Source organism: Microcaecilia unicolor, chromosome 6 (genome assembly GCF_901765095.1).
Source record: "Microcaecilia unicolor chromosome 6, aMicUni1.1, whole genome shotgun sequence".
Lineage (NCBI taxonomy): Eukaryota > Metazoa > Chordata > Amphibia > Gymnophiona > Siphonopidae > Microcaecilia > Microcaecilia unicolor.
In genome coordinates, this window is record NC_044036.1 from 181,812,327 (window position 1) to 181,833,090 (window position 20,764).

A 20,764-nucleotide genomic window follows, 5' to 3' on the forward strand; every position below is an offset into this window, starting at 1 on the left:
CCAGAAGCTGGATTCATTTATTTTCCATCTAGAGGTTATTTGTTTAAAAGGTTGATGTTTGGGCTGGCTCATCAGACAGATATTAATAGTGAAGTTTAGTTTGTAGTGATCAGACCATGGTATAGGTTTCCACTTAGATGAGCTTATCAGGTTGGTGGGATAGGAAGTAAGGAAATCTAATGTATGGCCATGTTCATGGGTTGGACCTTCCCCTGACCCTCCCCCTACCTCCGGCAAAAGTGCAGGAGGATTATGCCTGACCACATTGCCAGGCACAATCCTCCCGCATTTTACACCTGATCAACACTATTAACATGCTTAAATTAGCATGTTATTAACATTGATCATTGGGGAGTTAATTCCCTGTGCTATTCCGGCGCTATATTTAGGGTGCTTTTTTGGATCAGCATGGTGAATTGATCATTTGCCTGATAGGTATCCTGTAGTAAATGCCAAACATGCGCACACTAACCATGCTAATATTTGTTATGAGGGGGGCGTGTTAGGGGCGGAGAGTGGGTCACATCTACTTTAGCGTGTGCTAACTGGTTAATGTAGGAATACCACGTGAGTCCGTACTGACTACAAAATGGGTGGCGATAAATGATCACATGGTAATTTTTAAAAATGTAACATTAGCACATGGCCATTAATGCAAAAAATAGAAAACCTGTCATTTTATGGCTGTGGTAAAAATGGCCTTAGTGCCTTATATGGTAAACAGGCCCCACCCAGTGCATCCAAGGATGCTCTGTGTGGGGCAGGGTCCTGCCATTTTGCAGATGGCGGAGCCTGGAGGCATCACTCCTGCCAGGAATAGAGTCGGGGCCTTCAGTGAGGGTTGCAAGGTAGGGGGGAGGCACTAGACTACCAGGGAGGTTGTTTTTTTTTTTTTTTTTTTTAATGTAATGGGACTGGGTAGTGGGAGGAATAAGACGACTTGACTACCAGAATTTGTGTGGGTGGGAGGAGACCTGAGGACCATTTTTTGTATTTAATATGGAGGGGATGGGGACTGGGCTAAGCTCAGCTCAGGGAGGGGGCAGGAAGTAGGGCTGGGTAGTCAGGTTGGAGGGAGAGAAGGGATGGCACTAGATACCTGTTGGCCCTGATGTAAAGTTTCAGCTCTAAACGCCTGTGAAAAACTTAGCATCACTCCAGGATGGGTAATGACCTTATTATTATGCATTTAAATGTAGTCTGTGGTAATGGTTCCAGTGTGAGGTAAAATCCATGCAGAATAGCATTTGCTGCACAATCATGTGCGTGCAAACATTACCCTCAGCGGTAGTTAAGTTAACGTCAGCGGCAGTTTTGAGAATCGACCCCCTGTGTGGTCAGAAGTCAAATCTGACTCAAGGGCACATCGGAATTTGCCATTGATGGGATAGAGAGAGATCGTCTGGGCCACTAGATGTCTCTCCAGGCTGCAGTAGCTGCTTCGTGTTCAGTCTCTTCCTGCTGGGAGTTTTCTATCGAATTAGAACTTCCCGCTCGGTTTGTTCCGCCTCTTGCACTTTGGACTCTGGAAGAAGTTATCGGGCTGTTCTTTGGGATTAAAAAAGGTTTGTTTCTAGAGATAGCAGGGAACTTCGATCTCTTTACTGATCTAACCCACAGGAAATCCCCTTCAGCAGTCCATGCTGATCATGGAGCCTTATCACCCCTGCACGGCACACACGAGATTAGGACTCCTGTGCTCTGCATATGCCTCCTCCCTACCCGTCTGATCTCTGTCACTGCCTCTTCTGGCATTTTCCTGAATAAGAGGGTAATTTGGTAGGTGGGGGAGGGTCGGGTGTACTTACTGTGCTACTGTGACTCGGTGGATTAGGATAAAATTAAACATTATACTTGACTATATAAGCAAACATATATCTTGGGTCCCTGCCATGGACTGACGTTTACTCCTTTTCTCCTCCTCTTCCAGAGCAGCATTCAGGCTTTCCTTGCACCCTTTCCCCCTGGGTACCTCCATTGCTTTCTGCAGGTTCTTTCCATCCCCAGTTCACCTTTCCTGAAGTGGCTTGAGTGAGGGGAGTGCAGGGTCTGGGGCGGGGAATGGCAGCAGCAACAGGCAATGCTTGCACTTTGGACCCAGCAGCACAGGCTTATACTGGAAGAAGAGCTTAGTGGTTAGACAGACCAGTGCCCTGAAAAGTGGGATAGCCAGTGTACAAATCCCATGTCTGCAGCCTGTGCCCTTAGGCAAAGTTTTCACCTTCCGTTGCTGAGATCATAGTTCTGAACTCCCATAATTTCAGGATATCCACAACCACAATGCATATGCATGAGATAGATTGGCATACAAGAGGCTGTGTAAGCAAGTCTTTCTGACGCACATTCACTGTGGATGTCCTAAAACTGGTTTGGCAACCTGTGGCATGCCAAAAGATTTTGTGTGGCACATATGGTTGTCAGCCGCTGATACTGGACATTGAGGTTTAATAAACGGGAGTGGAAATGAGCCAATTAGGACAGTCTAAGTTTCGCCTTCCCAGCGCAGTCGTCATCCCCGTTCACTCAAAACAAAGCAAGCAAACCTATGAGGTGCTTCATCCACATGTCGTTTTTTTCATTGTTGGTCCATCTGTAAAAAGTTTAAAGCTGTTTCAATTGGATAGGCAGTGCCTTAAAAGGTGGAAAGTTGTTTTTTTTTCTCTACTTATTGGACAGCTTTTTAATTTATTTGAAAGCTTCCCATATCCTATATAATAATTCTCACCTCCAACGTTCTGTCTTGCTGCCTGGGACCGTGGCTCATTCCGAGTTGGTCTGCTAGGCTCCGTAGATCAGGCTGACATCACCGTAGCCATTATAATGTCAACTTCAGAACCCGGGGGGGGGGGGGGGAACCATGCCTCACAGCTGATCCATGTCCAGAGGAGGGTCACTGGACATGGGTGGCTGGAGGGGGGGCAGAGGAGAGAGGAGGGTTGCTGGACATGGGTGGCTGCAGGGGGGCAGGGGGTCGCTGGACATGGGTGGCTGTAGGGGGGGCAGGGGAGAGAGGAGGGTCGCTGGACATGGGTGGCTGCAGTGGGCGGAGGGGGAGAGGAGGGTCGCTGGACATGGGTGACTGCAGGGGAGCCGAGGAAAACCTTGCTAGCGCCTGTTTCATTTGTGTCAGTAACGGGCCTTTTTTTTACTAGTGTAGATAAAAATATCACAAAATAACAATTGAATGCTAGTAAAACAGCTTAAAAAATTATTAAAGCTGGTACAAACAGCAATTTTAAACTGTATTTTGTGCTAATTTTTCTACACTAAAAACTAAATAAATACACTATACAATACAGATGAGCAAACTTCAGTGAAGATATCCTGTTTCCTGATGGGTTCATCTTAAATGTTGTAATCTGCCTTGGGAAGCCTGGTGTTATAAAGATGATGGAATATATTGAAATTAAATGGAAGTAGAATTAAACTGTCCTTTCATTGGGGCACATGGAATCACATCTTCATCTGTTGTGGAGAAGTTTACCTTTTAGATACACAAATGGATTATTCTGTTGTTTGAGCATGTTTCAGGGATGCGTGGTTTATAAGTCAAAATGATAAAAATATTTTCTGTCAAACAGATCTCTCATTTGTTGAAACATAACTAAATGGGCTATAAGCCCCTAATGCAGTCCATTGGTTTTCTTATATTTTGTTCTGGTGATGGCTTATACTGTGCCAAAACTGGAAATACAGTGAGACAGAATAATAGAATCCAGTAACATCCAAAACTTATTTTTTATGTTTTAATCATCTTTATTAAAAGCAAAACATGTTGATTGATAAGCTTCATACAGAACAAGAAAAAACAGTAAACCATCCAACATGGCACAATAAAAACATTTACAGAGAACATACCCCAACTACCCTTCCCCTCCCGTAATCCCCTCCCTCCCTATAAGCCCACCTGACTGTTTCCATCTGCCAAAATAACACAACAGAAGTACAGATCAGTAGGATTCAAAACATTTCATAACAAGCACTGCCTCCACTGTATGCAAATCTCTCTCATGAATATTCATTGTCAATATCCTGACAAACCTGATTGCCTTAGGTAACTCCAGGACCAGGTTATCCTAACTACCCATAAGAGGCAGACACGATCGTATAATTAACAATATAATTTTATTTGTATTTGGTAATAACTGAGAAAATGCTATTAAAAATTATATTACAAAGCATGAAGTTGATTTGGTTAACTTCTACTGTATATCAACCGGTAGTAAATAATAGTAAGAAACAATATTAAGTGCATTTTTATAATATATCACTGCATTCTTCAAAGCAGAAGGAGCAAGTTCCCACAAACCATCTTTCTCTTTTGATCTAGGCACAGGGGAAAAAAAAAGCTTTCAAATGCTCCCTGGTTTCAACCTAATACATGTTAAATGTAGGATATGAATGTCATAAGTAAATAAATAGAAATTCTCTGAATGTTGAGCACCTGATTCTCATAACATGATGTCTGTTTTAGTGGCCCATTACCAGGAGAAAAAAAATCTCTGCATGAATATAACACGCACTAGGGTGTCCCTGTAACCAGCCCCTCCAACTGACCACTGATTAAGATTTATAACAAATTACTACTTTACCTATGAAAAGTTAAGTTATTCCGTTATTATACTTCCTTTGTGTACATGTGTATGCTGCACAAGCTGGCATGTTTGAAAATATAAGTGAGATTAAATAAAAATGCTACCAATAATAAAGAATGACAAGGTGGATGCAACAGCTCATAGGTTTGCTTGCTTTGTTTTGACTGAACGGGGATGACAGCTGTGCTGGGAAGGGGAAACTTAGATTGACCTAATTGGTTCCAGCGTTTTGACATCACTTAATCTCCTGTCTTTTAAACCTCCTTGCAGGACACCCACGCATTAAGTTCAGTAACTGAGCATGTGCAGGGAATGACAGCATGGGGAGCTCAGGCAGATAACATCTTTAGCTGGCCGGGTTCTGGGAATCCCTGCCAGCCAATGTATTAATTTTAATGTGGCAGCAAAGGCCAAAAAGGTGGAGGGGGGCAAAGAGAGGAAATGAGTGGTGGTACACAATTGTTCATTGTAATTTAATTCTGCAAAAAGTGGCACACATTATACAATAGGGTGCCGACCCCTGTCGTAAAAGCTGCACAGACTGTGTGACAAAAATTTAAGGCCTCTTATAGTAACTTGCATTTATGTGAATTAATGCAAACTGTTTAGCATTTTTCTCTGTGGAGGCTCTTAAGTTAATAACTTGCATTAACGTAGTTTAGTAAATGAAGCCCTTTGGGTGTAAACATGGACCTACCGATTGTTCCTGAATTTGTAATTAATCTTGTGCTCAGATATGAAAAGGCAAATCATTCAGTCTGAAAGCTCATAGGTCCTGTAGTTTCAGACTGAATGATTTGCCTTATCATATCTGAGCGCAGGATTAATTATAAATTCAGGAACAATCAGTAGGTCCATGGGAGGAAAGGATGGCTATCCAGCTTATAATCGAAACAGAAAAACGCCTATAGTGCAACCCAAATCGGGAGATGGGCATCTTTCTCCCGTGGGCGCCCAAATTGGTATAATCGAAAGCCGATTTTGCGCGTTTCCAACTGCAATCCGTCGCGGAAACGGGTAAAGTTGACGGGGGCATGTTGGAGGCGTGGTGAAGGCGGAACTGGGGCGTGGTTATCAGCTGAGGCAAGATGGGCGTCTTTAGCTGATAATCGAAAAAAAAGGCGTTTTTACCGCGATTTTGGGTCACTTTTTTTGGACCCTTTTTTGTCACGAACAGATCCCAAAAAAGTGCCCCAACTGACCAGATGACCACTGGAGGGAATCGGGGATGACCTCCCCGGACTCCCCCAGTGGTCACTAACCCCCTCCCACCAAAAACAAACCCACTTTACAAACTTTTTTTCCAGCCTGTATGCCAGCCTCAAATGCCTTACCCACCTCCATGACAGCAGAATGTGTTCTATCCTGTCACAGCCTTTCCCTGGTTCTGATGTGGCTCTCGGGTGAGTGTGACACCTTTTCTGTTATGCGCACTGCAGAGTCACATCAGCAATGCATTGTGGTGGGTGTAGGGTATTGGGCTCCGTGATTCCACTAGCTTGTGGCAAATGCTCACAATGTTGGTAGTTGGTAGGCTCTACTCCCATGGTGCTTTTCCCCCTGCTTACTGGGTCAGAGTGTGCCCTGTTTTGTTTCCGGTAGTCCATGAGGTAGTGGCCATTTTTGTAAGCCAGTTTTAGATCCCTTTCATGTGTTAGCCACGTTACAGAACTTAGTTCTTACCTTGAATGTGGCTTTAAGAGGGCATAGTACACCATTCTGCCAGCTCTAACCTACTGCTAATCTCAGTACCAGGGAGACTCGTTGCCAGTGGGGCACAACCTCTGATCTGCAGTTAACTGTGAGTAAGCGTGCTTATTCCAATAAAGGACGTTTTCGGAGAGATTAGTCTTCAGGTGTCAACTGGTGTGCCAATGTTATATAGCAGCAACAAGTCCTAGAGACCTGCGTGTATGCAGGTCCCTGGAGCACTTTTAGTGGGTACCGCAGTGCACTTCAGCCAGGCGGACCCAGGCCCATCCCCCCCGTACCTGTAACACTTGTGCTGGTAAATGGGAGGCCTGCAAAACCCACTGTACCCACATGTAGGTGTCCCCTTCCCCCCTAAGAGCTATGGTAGTGTTGTACATTTGTGGATAGTGGGTTTTGGGGGAGGGGGTTGGGGGTTCAGCACCCGTGGTAAGGGAGCTATGCATGTGGGAGCGTTGTCTGAAGTCCACCGCACTGACCTCTAGGGTGCCCAGTTGGTGTCCTGGCATGTCAGGGGGAGGGGGGGCGAGTGTACTACGAATCGTAGCCCCTCCCACGACCAAATGGCTCGGATTAGGACGTTTTTTGAGCTGGGCGTTTTTAGTTTCCATTATCGCTAAAAAAAACAAACGCCCAGCTGAAAAACGTCCATTTTTTCGAAAATACGGTCTGTCCCGCCTCTTCATGTACCCGTTTTTGGACACAGACGCCCATGGAGATAGGCATTCGCGTTTGATTATGCCCCTCCACGTGTTTTAATTTAGTCCTGGCCCTCACTCCCAACCTGCTGCCATTTCAGCACCAGCCTCTGCAGTCTTCCTGGGCAGGGCTGGTGTTAGTGGTGTTAGAGGGGTGCAAATAGGCCATTTGCCCTGGGTCCCCGTGCCAGAAGGGGCCCCAAAGCTTGCTCAAAACTGAAGGCAGCAAAGCTTGCTGGTAACCTTTGGAACCCCCTTGCAAATTTCTGCCCTGGACCCCATCATATTTGACACTGGCCCTCTCCCTGGAAGATTTGGGATAGAAGCAGGAGGCAAGACAGGGCTTCAGATAACTTCATTGGCATGTGTTGCCAAAGTAAGAGACTGGAGTTTAAGATAATAAAATCAGAAGGAGATAATTTACCAAATAGTAATAATAGCAGTGAAATAAAATTACAGTGTGCAGAAAGGACAGTGACAGGAAGAGCCCCAGGGTCTGGTCCTTGTCCTGCTCAGATTTCATTTCATGGCTGGTGGTGGGATACAATGTATTTATTGCTGCAGCTTTTGTTTCTCTTGTTTCTCTCAGGATTTTGCAGCCTGTTCTTGCTCATTTTTGTTGGTGAGAAGCCTTAGATTTTTTTCTGGTAGATTTGGGATATGTGTATCTGACTTCTTTGTATTTTGCACAGTGTAGTAGGAAATGCATTTCTATTTTTTTCTCCAGTTTTGCACCGTGCAGAAAAAGATGCCTTGGGGTTTTTGTAATTAAGCTTTTTGTCATAATCTTTCTATTTTTATTCTGTGGACACTTATTCTGTGTTTAGCGAGAGTCTGTTTGTACTTTACATTGATGACAGATCTGTAGCAGTACAGCTTTCTCTGTTTTCTAATCTGCATCTCCCAATAGGAGGTGTACTGGTGTTTTAGGGCATACTGCAGCTTTTGCATTGCCAGCTTTTAAAGAGTGGGGTTATGTAACGGTTTGGATTCTGGGTGTTAGTACAGGCTTGCCAGGGCAAGTTTTCTACATATGTAGAGTGTGTTTTTTTTTTCCGGTTTTGCACTACTTCACAAAGTGTGACGTAGTAACATAGTAAATTATGCTCGTTTGCTAAGCTTAGCACAAAGTGCCATCTGGCCCATAGTTTTAAAATAGGACACACAGCATTCAGCTTTTGTTAAGCTTTAGTAAACGGCTCCCTTAGAATGTCAGTCTTTACATTCCAAAGAACGAAAAGGCAGACTTAAGTATTTAGTTTCAATTCATTTTTTTGCTGTTTTAATCAGCTATCATTTCTGTCCATAAGAAATCATCCACTCCCGATATAGTGTACTCATAATACAGTTTGCCTCCTCATTACTGAAGCATTGTTTTTCTCTTAAATGACTTATTTTTTTATTCTGTCAGGGGGTCTTTTACTAAGCCACAGTAGCGTTTTTAGCTTGCGATAGAAATCAGCTGATGGTAAACGCTGAGATGCCCTGTCACGAAAAGCCTAGAGTCCACCTGGGGGGTTAACCCCGCAGGCATTTAGAGGGTCTGTCCCAGCACTGCTCAGGTCCGCTACCTTCACATGTGCTCTACAACTGGCATACCCTTCCACCCGCCTGCTGGGTCCCAGTTGCTTCTGGGCGAGTCTTTCACCCACAGGCTATTCCCCGGTGATTTCTAGGGCCATACTCTCAGGGGGCCACAGTTTCTGGAAAGCATTCACAGACCCAATACACAAACCACCAGGATTCTTAGTCAGGCCAGGACAGCAGAGCCAATAAACTAATAGTTTTATAGTTACAGTGAAAAAAGTACAGCAAGCAATAACAGATAACCAAAACAAGGATCAACCTTAAAACTATTGTACCACTTGTTACTACCTGGGTAGCTAGCACCTGGGGAATTCTGGAAATACAGCTGCTCACAGTTATAAAATATAACTGCGCACAGGGTCTCAGTGAACCGATGTTTCTCTCTCCTCTCCCTATCTGAGACTAAAAATTACCTTGCAGCTTGGGCGTGAAAAAACTGTCACTTCTGTAACAGCTTTACAAAAAAAAAGGACAAGTCACCATCTGCTGGCCAAACAAGGGAAATGCACTGGAAACAAATACTTTCACATATGAAGTTACAGACATAAATTCCCTGTTTCGCCACACGCCCATTATATTCCTTTGGGCGTCTCGGTGTTTACTGCCAGCTGATTTCTACCGCGAGCTAAAAATGCTACCACAGCTTAGTAAAAGATCCCCTCAGTGCCTGATCTACTACGGCTTTTTCCATTCTGTGGGGTAAAAAGCTTAGTAATTCAGGCCCTCAGTAAGTGATAGATTTTTCGCTTCCACAAAGCAAGGTTAACAAGAATAGTTGTCCCTGGTTTCTTTGCCCTTCAAGAAACAATGACTGATAATAAGGAGTATTTAGCATTTCTGTACAGCTCTAAAGCATCTTCCATGGTACCAGGGCCATATCTTGATCTTCACTGTTAGCAGTTAACCGAGTTTGGTTTGCTGTTGCATGTTTGAGGGGGCTCTGAAGACCCAACAAACCCTTTTTTTAAATTCATTTTTAGGCAATTTTACAAAATATTTCAAGAATAAATCTTCATACAGAAAAGATTAATATAATGAAAACAAACTAGGAAAATACAGAAGTAAATATACAAAATTCAATATTATCCAATCTCTAGCCACAATTGAGAGGGAGAGAACAAAGCACAATACGAAAAAAAAAATCTAAATCACTAATCAACATTTATTTACTTATGACATTTCTATCCCGCATTATCCTGAGAGTACCTCAAGTTCAATGTGGCTTACATAACAAACATGGAACACAATACATAATATAAGAGAATTATGGGTTAACAGTACAACATTAAGCATAATGACATCATGGACTTAACAGATCTGATAGATAACAGTCAGTCAGAAACGCAGTAGTTTATGGAGGTGGTTTATGGGTGGAAGGAAGAACTTGAATTAGATAAAATAATATCTTTAAGATGATGGGATGGATTCTGTTTTTAAATTAGGTATTATTAAAGGAGTAAGATCTGAGATTAGAGTGCGAGGTTTAGGTCAATTCACACAGAGTTCGTAGTTTTGTTGAAGGCTGAAATAAAATAAAGTGAGTTTTGGTGTGTTTGATTGGGTTTGACAAAGTTTTGGTGCTTTGATATGAGAAGCCAGCGTTATGAATTGTGTTATAAATTACATTTTTACAAGTTGGAAAATGTAAGGTGAGACAATGTATCGCGTTATGTGATGATAGTTCAATGAGATCATTCATGCAGGATGGAGAGACATACCGTATAGGAATTGGTGTACAAATACACATAATTTGAATGACATTCTATCTTTATTGGTAGCCGGTGAAGGTTGTACAATTCAACCAAAAAAGACCGCCCAACTGTAAAACCCGGGTATAGGAGACAAATATGGAATTTGGACACAGGTCTCTGGTCATTTATTGCTTGAAGAATAAGAAGGCAGCATTTAGATAAGTGGATTACAAATCTGTGTCAGTTTGAATTATTGAACTGTTGCCTCTGCATGTGGTTTACACTTTGTTTGAAGACTTTGAGATTGTTTACTTGTGTGTTACATTAAAGGTGAAGTTTTTTTTTTCTGAACTATGATGGTACTTAGTGCTCTAGCTATTACACTGAAAGCTTGAGCCTAGTTTCTAAGGTCTTTTTTTCTCCTCCTTTTTCTAACATTTAAATGCTCGTTTCATTCAGAGTGTTACCACATGAATAATAGTTATTTTTTATTGATTTTCAAGTGTGAATTGCTTTTGTTCGTGTTGATTTACATTCACACAGTTACCAGGTTGCTCCGGGATGCTGGTCTGTAAGAGCTCCTGAGAACTTCATTCATTTAACTTGTAACTTTTGCAAGTCAAGAAAATTCTCTGTGTGTAACGGGTTGTCTCGTGGTTTTGGAAGTATAGTAATAAGATTTTTAAATAAGACCAATCAATTTTGGAAATTGTGACTTTTGTCCACCTTAATCTTTACTTCTGGGGAATTCTGTGTGAAAAAATCGAAAATGATGCCACACTTGTAATTTTGTTGTGCGGAATTCCTCCATTATAAGGCATGCACCCCTCCCCCCCCAGCTGTTGTTTCCCTCCTCGGGTTCCACTGCCACCTTCTCCAGCTCTCTTTTGGCTTGTATTCCTTCCTGTCATTAAGTTCAGCCCCCAGCCTTTTCTGCCTCTTCTCTAGGGTGAATATCATCTATTTTTCTCTTCCTGCACAATCTCCTCTCTTTTCATTTGTTCTCTATCCTCTCTAGCAGCTCTCAGCCTCCACCCCCATTCTGTAACCCTAACTCCTTGCAAGACCCCTAGTTCTGTTTGTTCCCGAGATCTCCCCCCCCCCCCCCCTCAGGCACAAATCTCACTTTTCTCTCTTCTAACCCTTATGGCACATACCTCCTGTAGCTTTTTTGAACCCCTCCCCCAATAAATCTTTCTCCTGACACTTCCCCATGGCACACACACTGCATTCTTCTTTCACTCACCACCCTCCCCCTATGGCGCAAACACTCCATCTCCTCCATCCACTTTTATCCCATTACTCTCTCCTCTTTGGCACACAAACTCCTTGCACCTTTCTCCAAACCCCTTCCCTCATGATGGCACATACCCATTCTACCTTTCTTCCCCCCCCCCCCCCCCAGCATGGCAAGAGGAAATGGCTACGACCTCCTCCTTTGCCATCCTAGGCCCAACTGTTCCTTTGAACCGCAGAGCCTCCAAACAGCTGTGCAGTTTAAAAGAACAGTTGTGACCAAGTTGTTAGAGAGGAGGATACAGCTATGCGCTACTTCTTTGTATCACGAGAAGGAGGGAGAGAGAGGCTGATCTGAGCCGTGCCGCCGAGCCATTGCTTTTGCCTGTGCTGAATTCTGGGCAGATGGGGAATTCTGGGCAACTTCTGCATTGTGCGGAGGAGTAGCCTAGTGGTTAGTGCAGTGGACTTTGATCCTGGGGAACTGAGTTTGATTCCCACTGCAGCTCCTTGTGACTCTGGGCAAGTCACTTAACCCTCCATTGCCCCTGGTACAAAATAAGTACCTGAATATATGTAAACCGCTTTGAATGTAGTTGCAAAAACTTCAGAAAGGTGGTATATCAAGTCCCATTTCCCTTTCCAAGAGAAAATCCTGTAACATTGTTGGACACGAAGGGGTAGGTAAATTCAGTGTAAGTCTCTAAAAGTTAGGAGCTAAAAACTGGGCACTAAGCTAGTATTCTATGACGGTAGAGTTGTGCGTCAAACCTGTTACAGAACACTAGCATAAGTCCGCAGTTAAGTGCCAAACTTTAGGTGCAACCACTTACGCCATCGTCTGTGGCTGGTGTAAATGGTGGAGCCTAAATGCAGCAGTTGTTCAGGTCAATGCAACTGAGCCACAAAGTGCACACAAGGTTAGTCAGAATGGGCCTTATTCTAAAAAGGTTATGCTCTTAAATTTATGCTCCTAAATTATGAGCTTAATCTATTTTGGAGCATAGATTATGCTCATAATTTAGGAGCATAACCTTTATAGAATAAGGCTCAATGCCCCTGACACCCAGTCCCCTCCCATGTTAACATCCTTTTTGCAGTGGCGCATGAGTTTACAGAATAGGGGTGTAAGTCAGTTACATGCGCAACTGCTAATTAGTGCCAATTAGTGCTTGTTAACAGTAACTATTGGTACATGTCTCCAATTAGTGGAGTGGAGGAGTGGCCTAGTGGTTAGAGCATTGGTCTTGCAATCCAGAGGTGGCCGGTTCAAATCCCACTGCTGCTCCTTGTGATCTTGGGCAAGTCACTTAACCCTCTGTTGCCTCAGGTACAAACTTAGATTGTGAGACCTCCTGAGACAGAGAAATATCCAGACTACCTGAATGTAAATCACCTTGAGCTACTACTGAAAAAGGTGTGAGCAAAAATCTAAATAAATTACGTGCCAATTTAGTGCCAGTAAGCCAATTATATTCACTTTTAACTGACCCTATTCCATAATTGGGCATGTAATTGCTCACCTAAATTTAGGCATCATTTATAAAATTTTGGGGAAAGAGGGTAGTGTTATAAGGAGGTATCTGTATTTAGGCACCTGGGGCCTGATATTCAGCCGGTGACAGGCAGCTCGTTTGCTTTCTGCTGCCAGTGTTAAACCCAGGTAGTCAATGTCGGGCCATATCCGGAGACCGGCATTGAATATCTAGGTTTATTTTGGCCGCTATAATGTTAGCCAGCTATGCCGATATTCAGCGCTAACCGGATAACTTTTAGCGGCGCTAGCCGGTCCGTAATCAGCATTGTACGCACGCTGATGATTACCGCCCAGTTAACATGTGAGACCTTTTACTACTAAGTGAATGGGTGGCAGTAAGGTCTCAGGCCCAAAATGGATGCACGCCAATTTTTATTTTGCTGCACGTCCTTTTTCGGTCAAAACAAAAAAGGCCTTTTTTTGCAGGCACGCTGAAAAATGGACCTGTGCGCGTCCAATACAAGCATCTACAACAGCGCAGGCCATTTTCCAGTGCACCTTTGTAAAAGGACCCCATATTTTGCTTATATGTACACCCACTGGCAAAGTGCACAATTATATACACTGATGATAAAATCCTGTAATTTAGATGCATTCTTCTGAAATCTAGGTGCGGATATTTACACCAGCCCTAGGGCTTACACTGTATGTGGGGGATATGCTAGATATGCTATTATTTTATAAAGAAAAGTAGGCCCGAAACAAGCTGCACCAATAAATCTAATGACTTTTTTATTATGAACAGCAAAGATTAGCCAGCATTATGTGGTAGACAGTCCCCACACGGTGCCTCCCCAGGGTGCACTGCACAGGGCAAGGCACCACCATTTTTCAAGATGGAGGTGCCAGAGGCAGGAGGTGGAGCGAGTGGGCATCACTTCTGTCTCTACTGTTAGGTACCATGGGTGGGATAGGGGATGGGAGGGTGCCACTAGACACCAGGAATTTAATTTATTGGAGGAAAGGGATTTGGGTCTGGGGGAGAAGGAGTGGGCCACTAGACTACCAGGGAAATCTGTTGAACTGTGGAGGGGGGAGGGGAGTGGTCAGGTCGGTTCAGTTCAGGTCAAGTCGTTGGGGAGAGGGGGGTATCCCTGATGTAGGTATCCCTGGCAGGGTGCTCAGGTTGGGTGGAGAGAGAGCGTGCCAGTAGACACCCACCCCTCACAGCCAACCCCTCTATGTTGCCCTGGACCCTGGTGTTATTTTTCCTGTGGTAGATGCTTGGGCAAGTTTTTTTTTTTTTAATTTTGTTTACCACGGGATAGCAAATGCACTGAATTTGCATTTATTTAAATACAATTGTGGTTAAGAGTTTCTGTGCAAATTTAACACCCACACTGAAACCCATTCTGCACTGTTATCCCCTGGTAAAACTGAGTTAAACCCATGTGGGAAGCTTTCTGCATCGGCCCTACAGTTCCTTCTTAAAAAGTAGGAGAGTGACAGTTATTATGCAGTTGGACTGCTGGGTAATTTTTTTTTTTTGTTCACGTTAAAGGACGTCAGATTTATTGGTGCAGCGCGCTGTTTTGTTTCTTGGCTGTTTTGTGAGCTGACTATACCTCTTTTTTGTCTAAAAAAAAAACCTAGGCCCTGATGCTCAGAAGCAAACGTGGGCACTAGAGACCATTGGTGCCAGACTAGTGCCCGCATTAACTAGTGCAGAAGGCTCAAGCGCGGGAAAACGAGTGCTCCAAGGATTAGTACAAATAGCATGCTAATGTAGTCAAATAGATGTAAATGAGGTAATTTCCTATTCCTTTCCAATGCTTAGAGAACAGTGCACAAAACAAAGCTGCCTTACCACTGCAAAAAAAAAAGAATGACAGCTTGGAGCAGGCATTAGGGTGTTTGAAGAGAGGATTACTCATGATTCTTTCTTTAAAATCTACCAGTTTGTGATTGGTTTTGGAAGCAGAAGGAAGCCCTGCAAGCCCCCCAAGCGCTGGTTTTGAGAAACGAATGCGCACGAGTCAGAACAGGCCCAAAAGTGAAAGCACACACCGGTGCCTGTTTCCTCAGTTTAAATATAAACGTTCCAAACTAAAACAAAATTGAAACGTTTATATTTAAAGGCGCAGAAAACAGATGCCAATGTGTGCGGTATTTCACTAACCGGCAACCGGCACCTCTTCCTCCTCTTTTCCTCCTCCCCTTTGGCGTTCTGGGCATGTACCAGGCACCATCCTCCCCCTAACTTCTAAACAACTCCCTAATTCTCAGTGCTATAAGTATGCCTATATTTGCATCGTATTAGCATTGAGCACTATTTCTCCAGCGCTGTTCAGTACAGTACCAGAGTTTGATGCACTGGGGCACTGGGCTCCTTATAGAATTACCCTTAAAACTTCAGATGAAAGTTAGCTGAAGTGTCTCGTGTCATGGCAGAGTTCTAGAATTCGATTCATATGGTAGCCAGACTGCACCCCAAACCACTAGCAGGGTAAAGCAGGCCAGTTAACCCCCTGTGGGCTTCTGTTAACAGAGCATCACCTGAGACCAAAGCTAAGCTTCTCTGCTGAGCTATCAGCTTTCCTGATCTATAGGGATAGAAGATTTTGGTGTTTGCTCCATTAGATATGGCTTATGCATTCTAATCTACAGTCAGACATCAGACAGGTTTATGCAGAACCAAGTTTGATAGCAGTTCAAGGGCACTAGAGAGAAGGGTGGCAAAGGTGTAGTTGCTATACTTTCAAAAGGGATTGTGTGTGATGCATAGTCTCTGTGTGCTGTTTGGTGGATTAAGAACATGTGACAGTTTAATTTGTTAGCATCTCTGATCAGCCAGGAGAGCAGAAAATCCAGTCTAGCTATTTCGTTGAGCAGATTCGTTGAAGAAGTCCTTTAAATAGGTGAATCTGTAGAGCAGATCAGTGGGAGGAACCTTGATATACAGTTGATGCCTTCCCTCCACTTCTCTTAGCTGATGTGTTATGGTGTCATTCTTCAAAATCTTTATATAACAATATCAAATCCTATAGTCATCAATTAAGATAAGTTTCCTCCAGTCATACTTATATTCGCCAGCCACCACGTGGTCAGGACTAGAAAGTATACATTCTTGTACCATTATTGGGATTGTTTGTGATGTTGATCACCATTGATGAGTATGTCGACCTTACCAGCTAGTTTGATGTATTCGGACACAATCGGTGATTAATACTTTAGGAAGACATTGTAATTTTCAAGAAAGAAATATACAGAAAAGTAAAGCAAAAAAGGAAAAATATAAAGTTTATATTACTCTATTTTTGAATTTTGTTGGGAGTTTTTTAAAAGGAGAGCATATGATCGAATAGCCTTGTGGTGCCGACCAGTATAAGTGCTATATAGCAGGATGTCAGCCATGGCATCTACTGAGGCCCCTTTTTCCTTCATTCTTTTCATTATAAAGAGATATATCGACATGCTTCACTACTCTGACTGGTTTGGATGTGATTATCTCTTTGACAATTTTGTGTCATGGTGTGGCATTCTGTTTACATGCACCTTACTGGTGTATGTATTCTCCTGGGATGCCGTGACACCTTGCATGTGCCTTCCTGGCATATAGTAACAACTAATATCCTCTTTTTTTTTTGTTTGACTGACATCTGGCACTTTTCCTCTTGATTTTGTAAGAACCCAGTCTACAGAAGATAGCTGGTATCCAGTCCAGGTGTCCTCCCAAACGTGATCCAAAACCTGTTCCCACTGGGCAGAAAAACGGAACATCCTGGATACTGCTTTTTATATCTTCTTTTGTGTATATGTTTTTTTTTTTTTCTAACCTCAGCATTGGCGTAAGATTTATCCACCATGGCAGAAGTTCAGCTGACAGAAGGCACCTTCGAAGTGGATGGCCAGTCCTTGTTTTACCGTCGGGCAGAGCCAGCACATCAGTCACCTACACTTTGTGTCCTGCTATTGCATGGGATTCGCTTTTCTTCTGAGAACTGGCTGAACCTGAAGACGCTATCAAAGTTGGCAGAGGCAGGATATCGGGCTGTGGCCATTGATCTGCCAGGTACAGCTGGGGAAGGAGGGTGGGGGAGGGGAACCTATACATCATAATAATGTGGCTCTTGTGAAACCTTGTGCAGCCTGTTAGACACTTTGGGGTTTTATTGACAAAATAAATGATTGGCCTTTTGCAATACATGCGTGTCCCAACCCTTCCCTGCATGGATTCACAAGTCCGGTCTGTCTGTTGTGAAGGAACCTGAGGTGGGAAGGTCATAGACATAGGCGGTCGGTGGCCCAACTGTTTGGGGAGGCTAAAGGGGGCGGGGTTAGGGGTGGGGCTTAAATCCATAATTGTCTGATAACACAGAAGAAAAAAAGTCACAATACCTTTTATTAAATTTAGATATTAGATATGTATCATATGTCAAAGAATAAAGTGGTTGCTCAAAGCATATACTAACCACAATCGCTCAACTGCAAAACACTATGCACAACTTTGTGCAAAAACACACTCAGAACCTTACCGTACCATAAATATTACACTGGGCAGAACCTAATACACCAATATACCACCCACACGGAAAATGCAGACCGTCAACAATATGAAACAAGGGATCATAATATCACAATTCTCATGTAGAGCCACAAAACACCCTAATTCATGTTTAATGTGGGATAAAATGCCATAAATAAGTAAATAAATTTAAACTTTTAATGTTGAGCACCTAATTCTCAAAGTGAACATATTCCAAACACTGCCCTCCCCTCCATCCACCCATGTCCAGCAACCCTCCTCTCCCCCCTGCCCTCCCCTCCATCCACCTATGTCCAGCAACCTTCCTCTCCCCTCCCCTTCATCCACCCTTGTCCAGCCAGCAACTCTCCTCTCCCGTTCCCTCCATCCACCCATGTCGAGCCAATAACTCTTCTCTTCTCTCCCCTGCCCTCCCCTCCATCCTCCCATGACCAGCAACCCTCCTCTCCCCCCTGCCCTCCCCTCCATCCAGCAATGTTAACTTCCTGCCCCCCCCAATTCCCGATCCCCCGCTCGTCCATCCCGTCTGCCCTCAGCTCCCCCCTAGCCCTCGTTTGCTTCCTGCCGCTGCCCTACCTTTAAATATTGCATTTTTCTTCCAGTCGCGGCGCCATTATTAAAAGCAGAAGCAGGCTCGGCTCCAGCCTTCCCTCGCATGGCTCCACCTTCGCGCAAAGAGGAAATACGTCAGAAGAGGGCGGAGCCATGCGAGGGAAGGCTGGAGCCGAGCCTGCTTCTGCTTTTAATAATGGCGCCGCGACTGGAAGAAAAATACAATATTTAAAGGTAGGGCAGCGGCAGAAAGCAAACGAGGGCTAGGGGGGAGCTGAGGGCAGACGGGATGGACGACCTGGGGAGCGGGGAAGCCTGCAGTTCGTTGCAGGGTGGGGGCAGCAGGCGAAGAAGGTCACAGTTGGGCTGGGGAGGCTAGCCTCTTATACGGGGCGCCTATGGAGAGGTATTTGGGGTAAAATAGACATACAGATAGGACACAAAGTGCTGTTCACCCAGTGCTATTCTGGGGTCTTTGTTCTCTTTCCCTGGTAATGTACTACTGAAAAGGCATGAGCTAAATGAAAAAATATATTTCATTATCATCCTGCTAGACCAGTCCAGACAAGTGGATTATGTTCTTCAAGCAGGAGATGGAACACTGAACTCAGTAACATCATCACCAGTACAGCTGTGCCTCCACTGGATGGTGCAGGTTGGACTGATGCAGCAGGATTTCTTCTTTGTAGGCCTAACTCCCCAGGTTGCAGTCTATAGATCCTCACCCTTGAGGTGGAGTCCCTTGGCTGGTAGAGCTCCTAGGGGTCAGCCCACTGATCTTCCCTTGGTTCAGTCTGGATGGGTCCAACCCTCTATAGCCTTCAGCCATATCCCACAGGCTCTTACTCACTAGACCAACTGGCAGTAGTTTTATAGGGTCTCTTGTCAGTGGAGGTGATTTTTTTGTTCTTGATAACTACCCACCCTCCCTCTAGATAACTCTTGCAGATTAGGTTACAAAAAAAAAAATGGAAAGAACAGGTAAGGCTGTAGGGGGCCTAAAAATACCCTCTGGATGGACATCACCCTGTAATTCAGTCTTGTGGCTGTAGTTTTTGGTATAGCCCTCATGGGTTCCCTGCCAACAAGGGGGTAAGTATCCCCAGTCATGGGTTTGGAATCCCCCCACCAAACTGAACAACACATTCAGATTGAAAGATCCTCTGATTCAGGTTCACCAAATAACTAGATTAAATCCAAAAAAGAGGAGGTCAACTGTTGCAAGGCGCTATCCACTGTGCTCTATACATCCAAAATTTCCCGCTTCTTCAGGGGAATCAACAAATATATCAAATCCTCCCACTAAACCTGGCTCAGACTCTTTGCACCTGAATCAGAGGATCTTTCAGTTTGAACATGTTGTTCAACAGGTGCTTCTCTCTGGAAAGCTAAGTACTTTTCCTATTTTCTTATTGATATATTTAAAAAAATGTAAATGCAATATTGTTTTTGTGAGGGGTTATGATAGATAGTTTGCACACGATATGGAGTTTTTCTGACCTATGATGTGAATCCCTGTTGAAGCTCTAGATATAACCTGTGTTGATGAAGTATTTTATTCAGAGTTGTACTGAGGTCTTTTCTCCATATTATTTACATTATGGTCACTGATTCTTGTATTTACTTTATTTGAATACAGTGTTGTGTGGTGGATCAATTTCAGTTCCAAATATTTTATTAGGCACATTTGATGTTGAGTCACTATACACAAATGTCCCACAGCAAGAAGCAGAAACTATTTCACCAATCCTTTTCAACCTAATGATAACCCCACTAGCCAAGTCCTTATCCAACCAAGGCCTCAACCCATTCATCTATGCAGACGATGTCACAATATACATTCCCTACAAACATGATCTGGCAGAAATTACTAACGAAATCAAGCTCAGCTTCAACATCATGGACTCATGGGCAAATGAATTTCAACTAAAACTCAACAAAGAAAAAACACACCGTCTCATCCTCTCCTCCCAACACAGCGCGGATAACTCCACAAGTATCAACACCCCAGATCACACCCTCCCTATCTCAGACAGCCTGAAAATCCTCGGCGTTACACTAGACCGCAACTTAACATTAGAGAGCCAAGTGAAATCCACAACAAAGAAAATGTTCCACGCAATGTAGAAACTCAAACGCGTGAAACCATTCTTCCCGAGGGAAATATTTCGCAGCCTGGTACAATCAATGGTACTAAGTCACATAGACTACTGCAATGGAATTTATGCAGGATGCAAAGAACAAATCCTAAAGAAGCTTCAGACTGCCCAAAACACGGCAGCCAGGCTAATATTTGGTAAAACATGATTTGAAAGCGCAAAACCCCTCCATGAAAAACGACACTGGCTCCCAATCAAAGAACATATTGCCTTCAAACTCTGTTCCATGGTTCACAAAATTCTCTACGGAGAAGCCCCAGGATACGTGACAGACATCATCGACCTACCAACCAGAAACGCATCTAAATCATCACGAACATATCTAAATCTACACTACCGTAGCTGCAAAGGCCTCAAATACAAATCTACTTATGTATCCAGCTTTTCCTACATAAGTACCCAACTGTGGAACGCATTACCGAAAGCCTTGAAAACAACATATGACCACCTAAATTTCCGGAAATCACTAAAGACCAACCTGTTTGAAAAGGCATACCCTACCTATCCAACCTA

At 43.7% G+C, this 20,764-nt stretch overlaps 1 protein-coding gene across 1 annotated transcript in view; it reads left to right on the forward strand.

The window, feature by feature from the left end:
* Positions 1-1,455: 1,455 nt before the first annotated feature.
* Positions 1,456-20,764, forward strand: part of ABHD14B (abhydrolase domain containing 14B) — a 34,026-nt gene continuing 14,717 nt past the window's right edge. The window contains exons 1-2 of the mRNA XM_030206491.1: positions 1,456-1,565; positions 16,836-17,066. Of these exons, the coding sequence (XP_030062351.1) occupies positions 16,859-17,066 (208 nt within the window). The 5' untranslated portion in view covers positions 1,456-1,565; positions 16,836-16,858. The remainder of the gene's footprint in view (positions 1,566-16,835; positions 17,067-20,764) is intronic.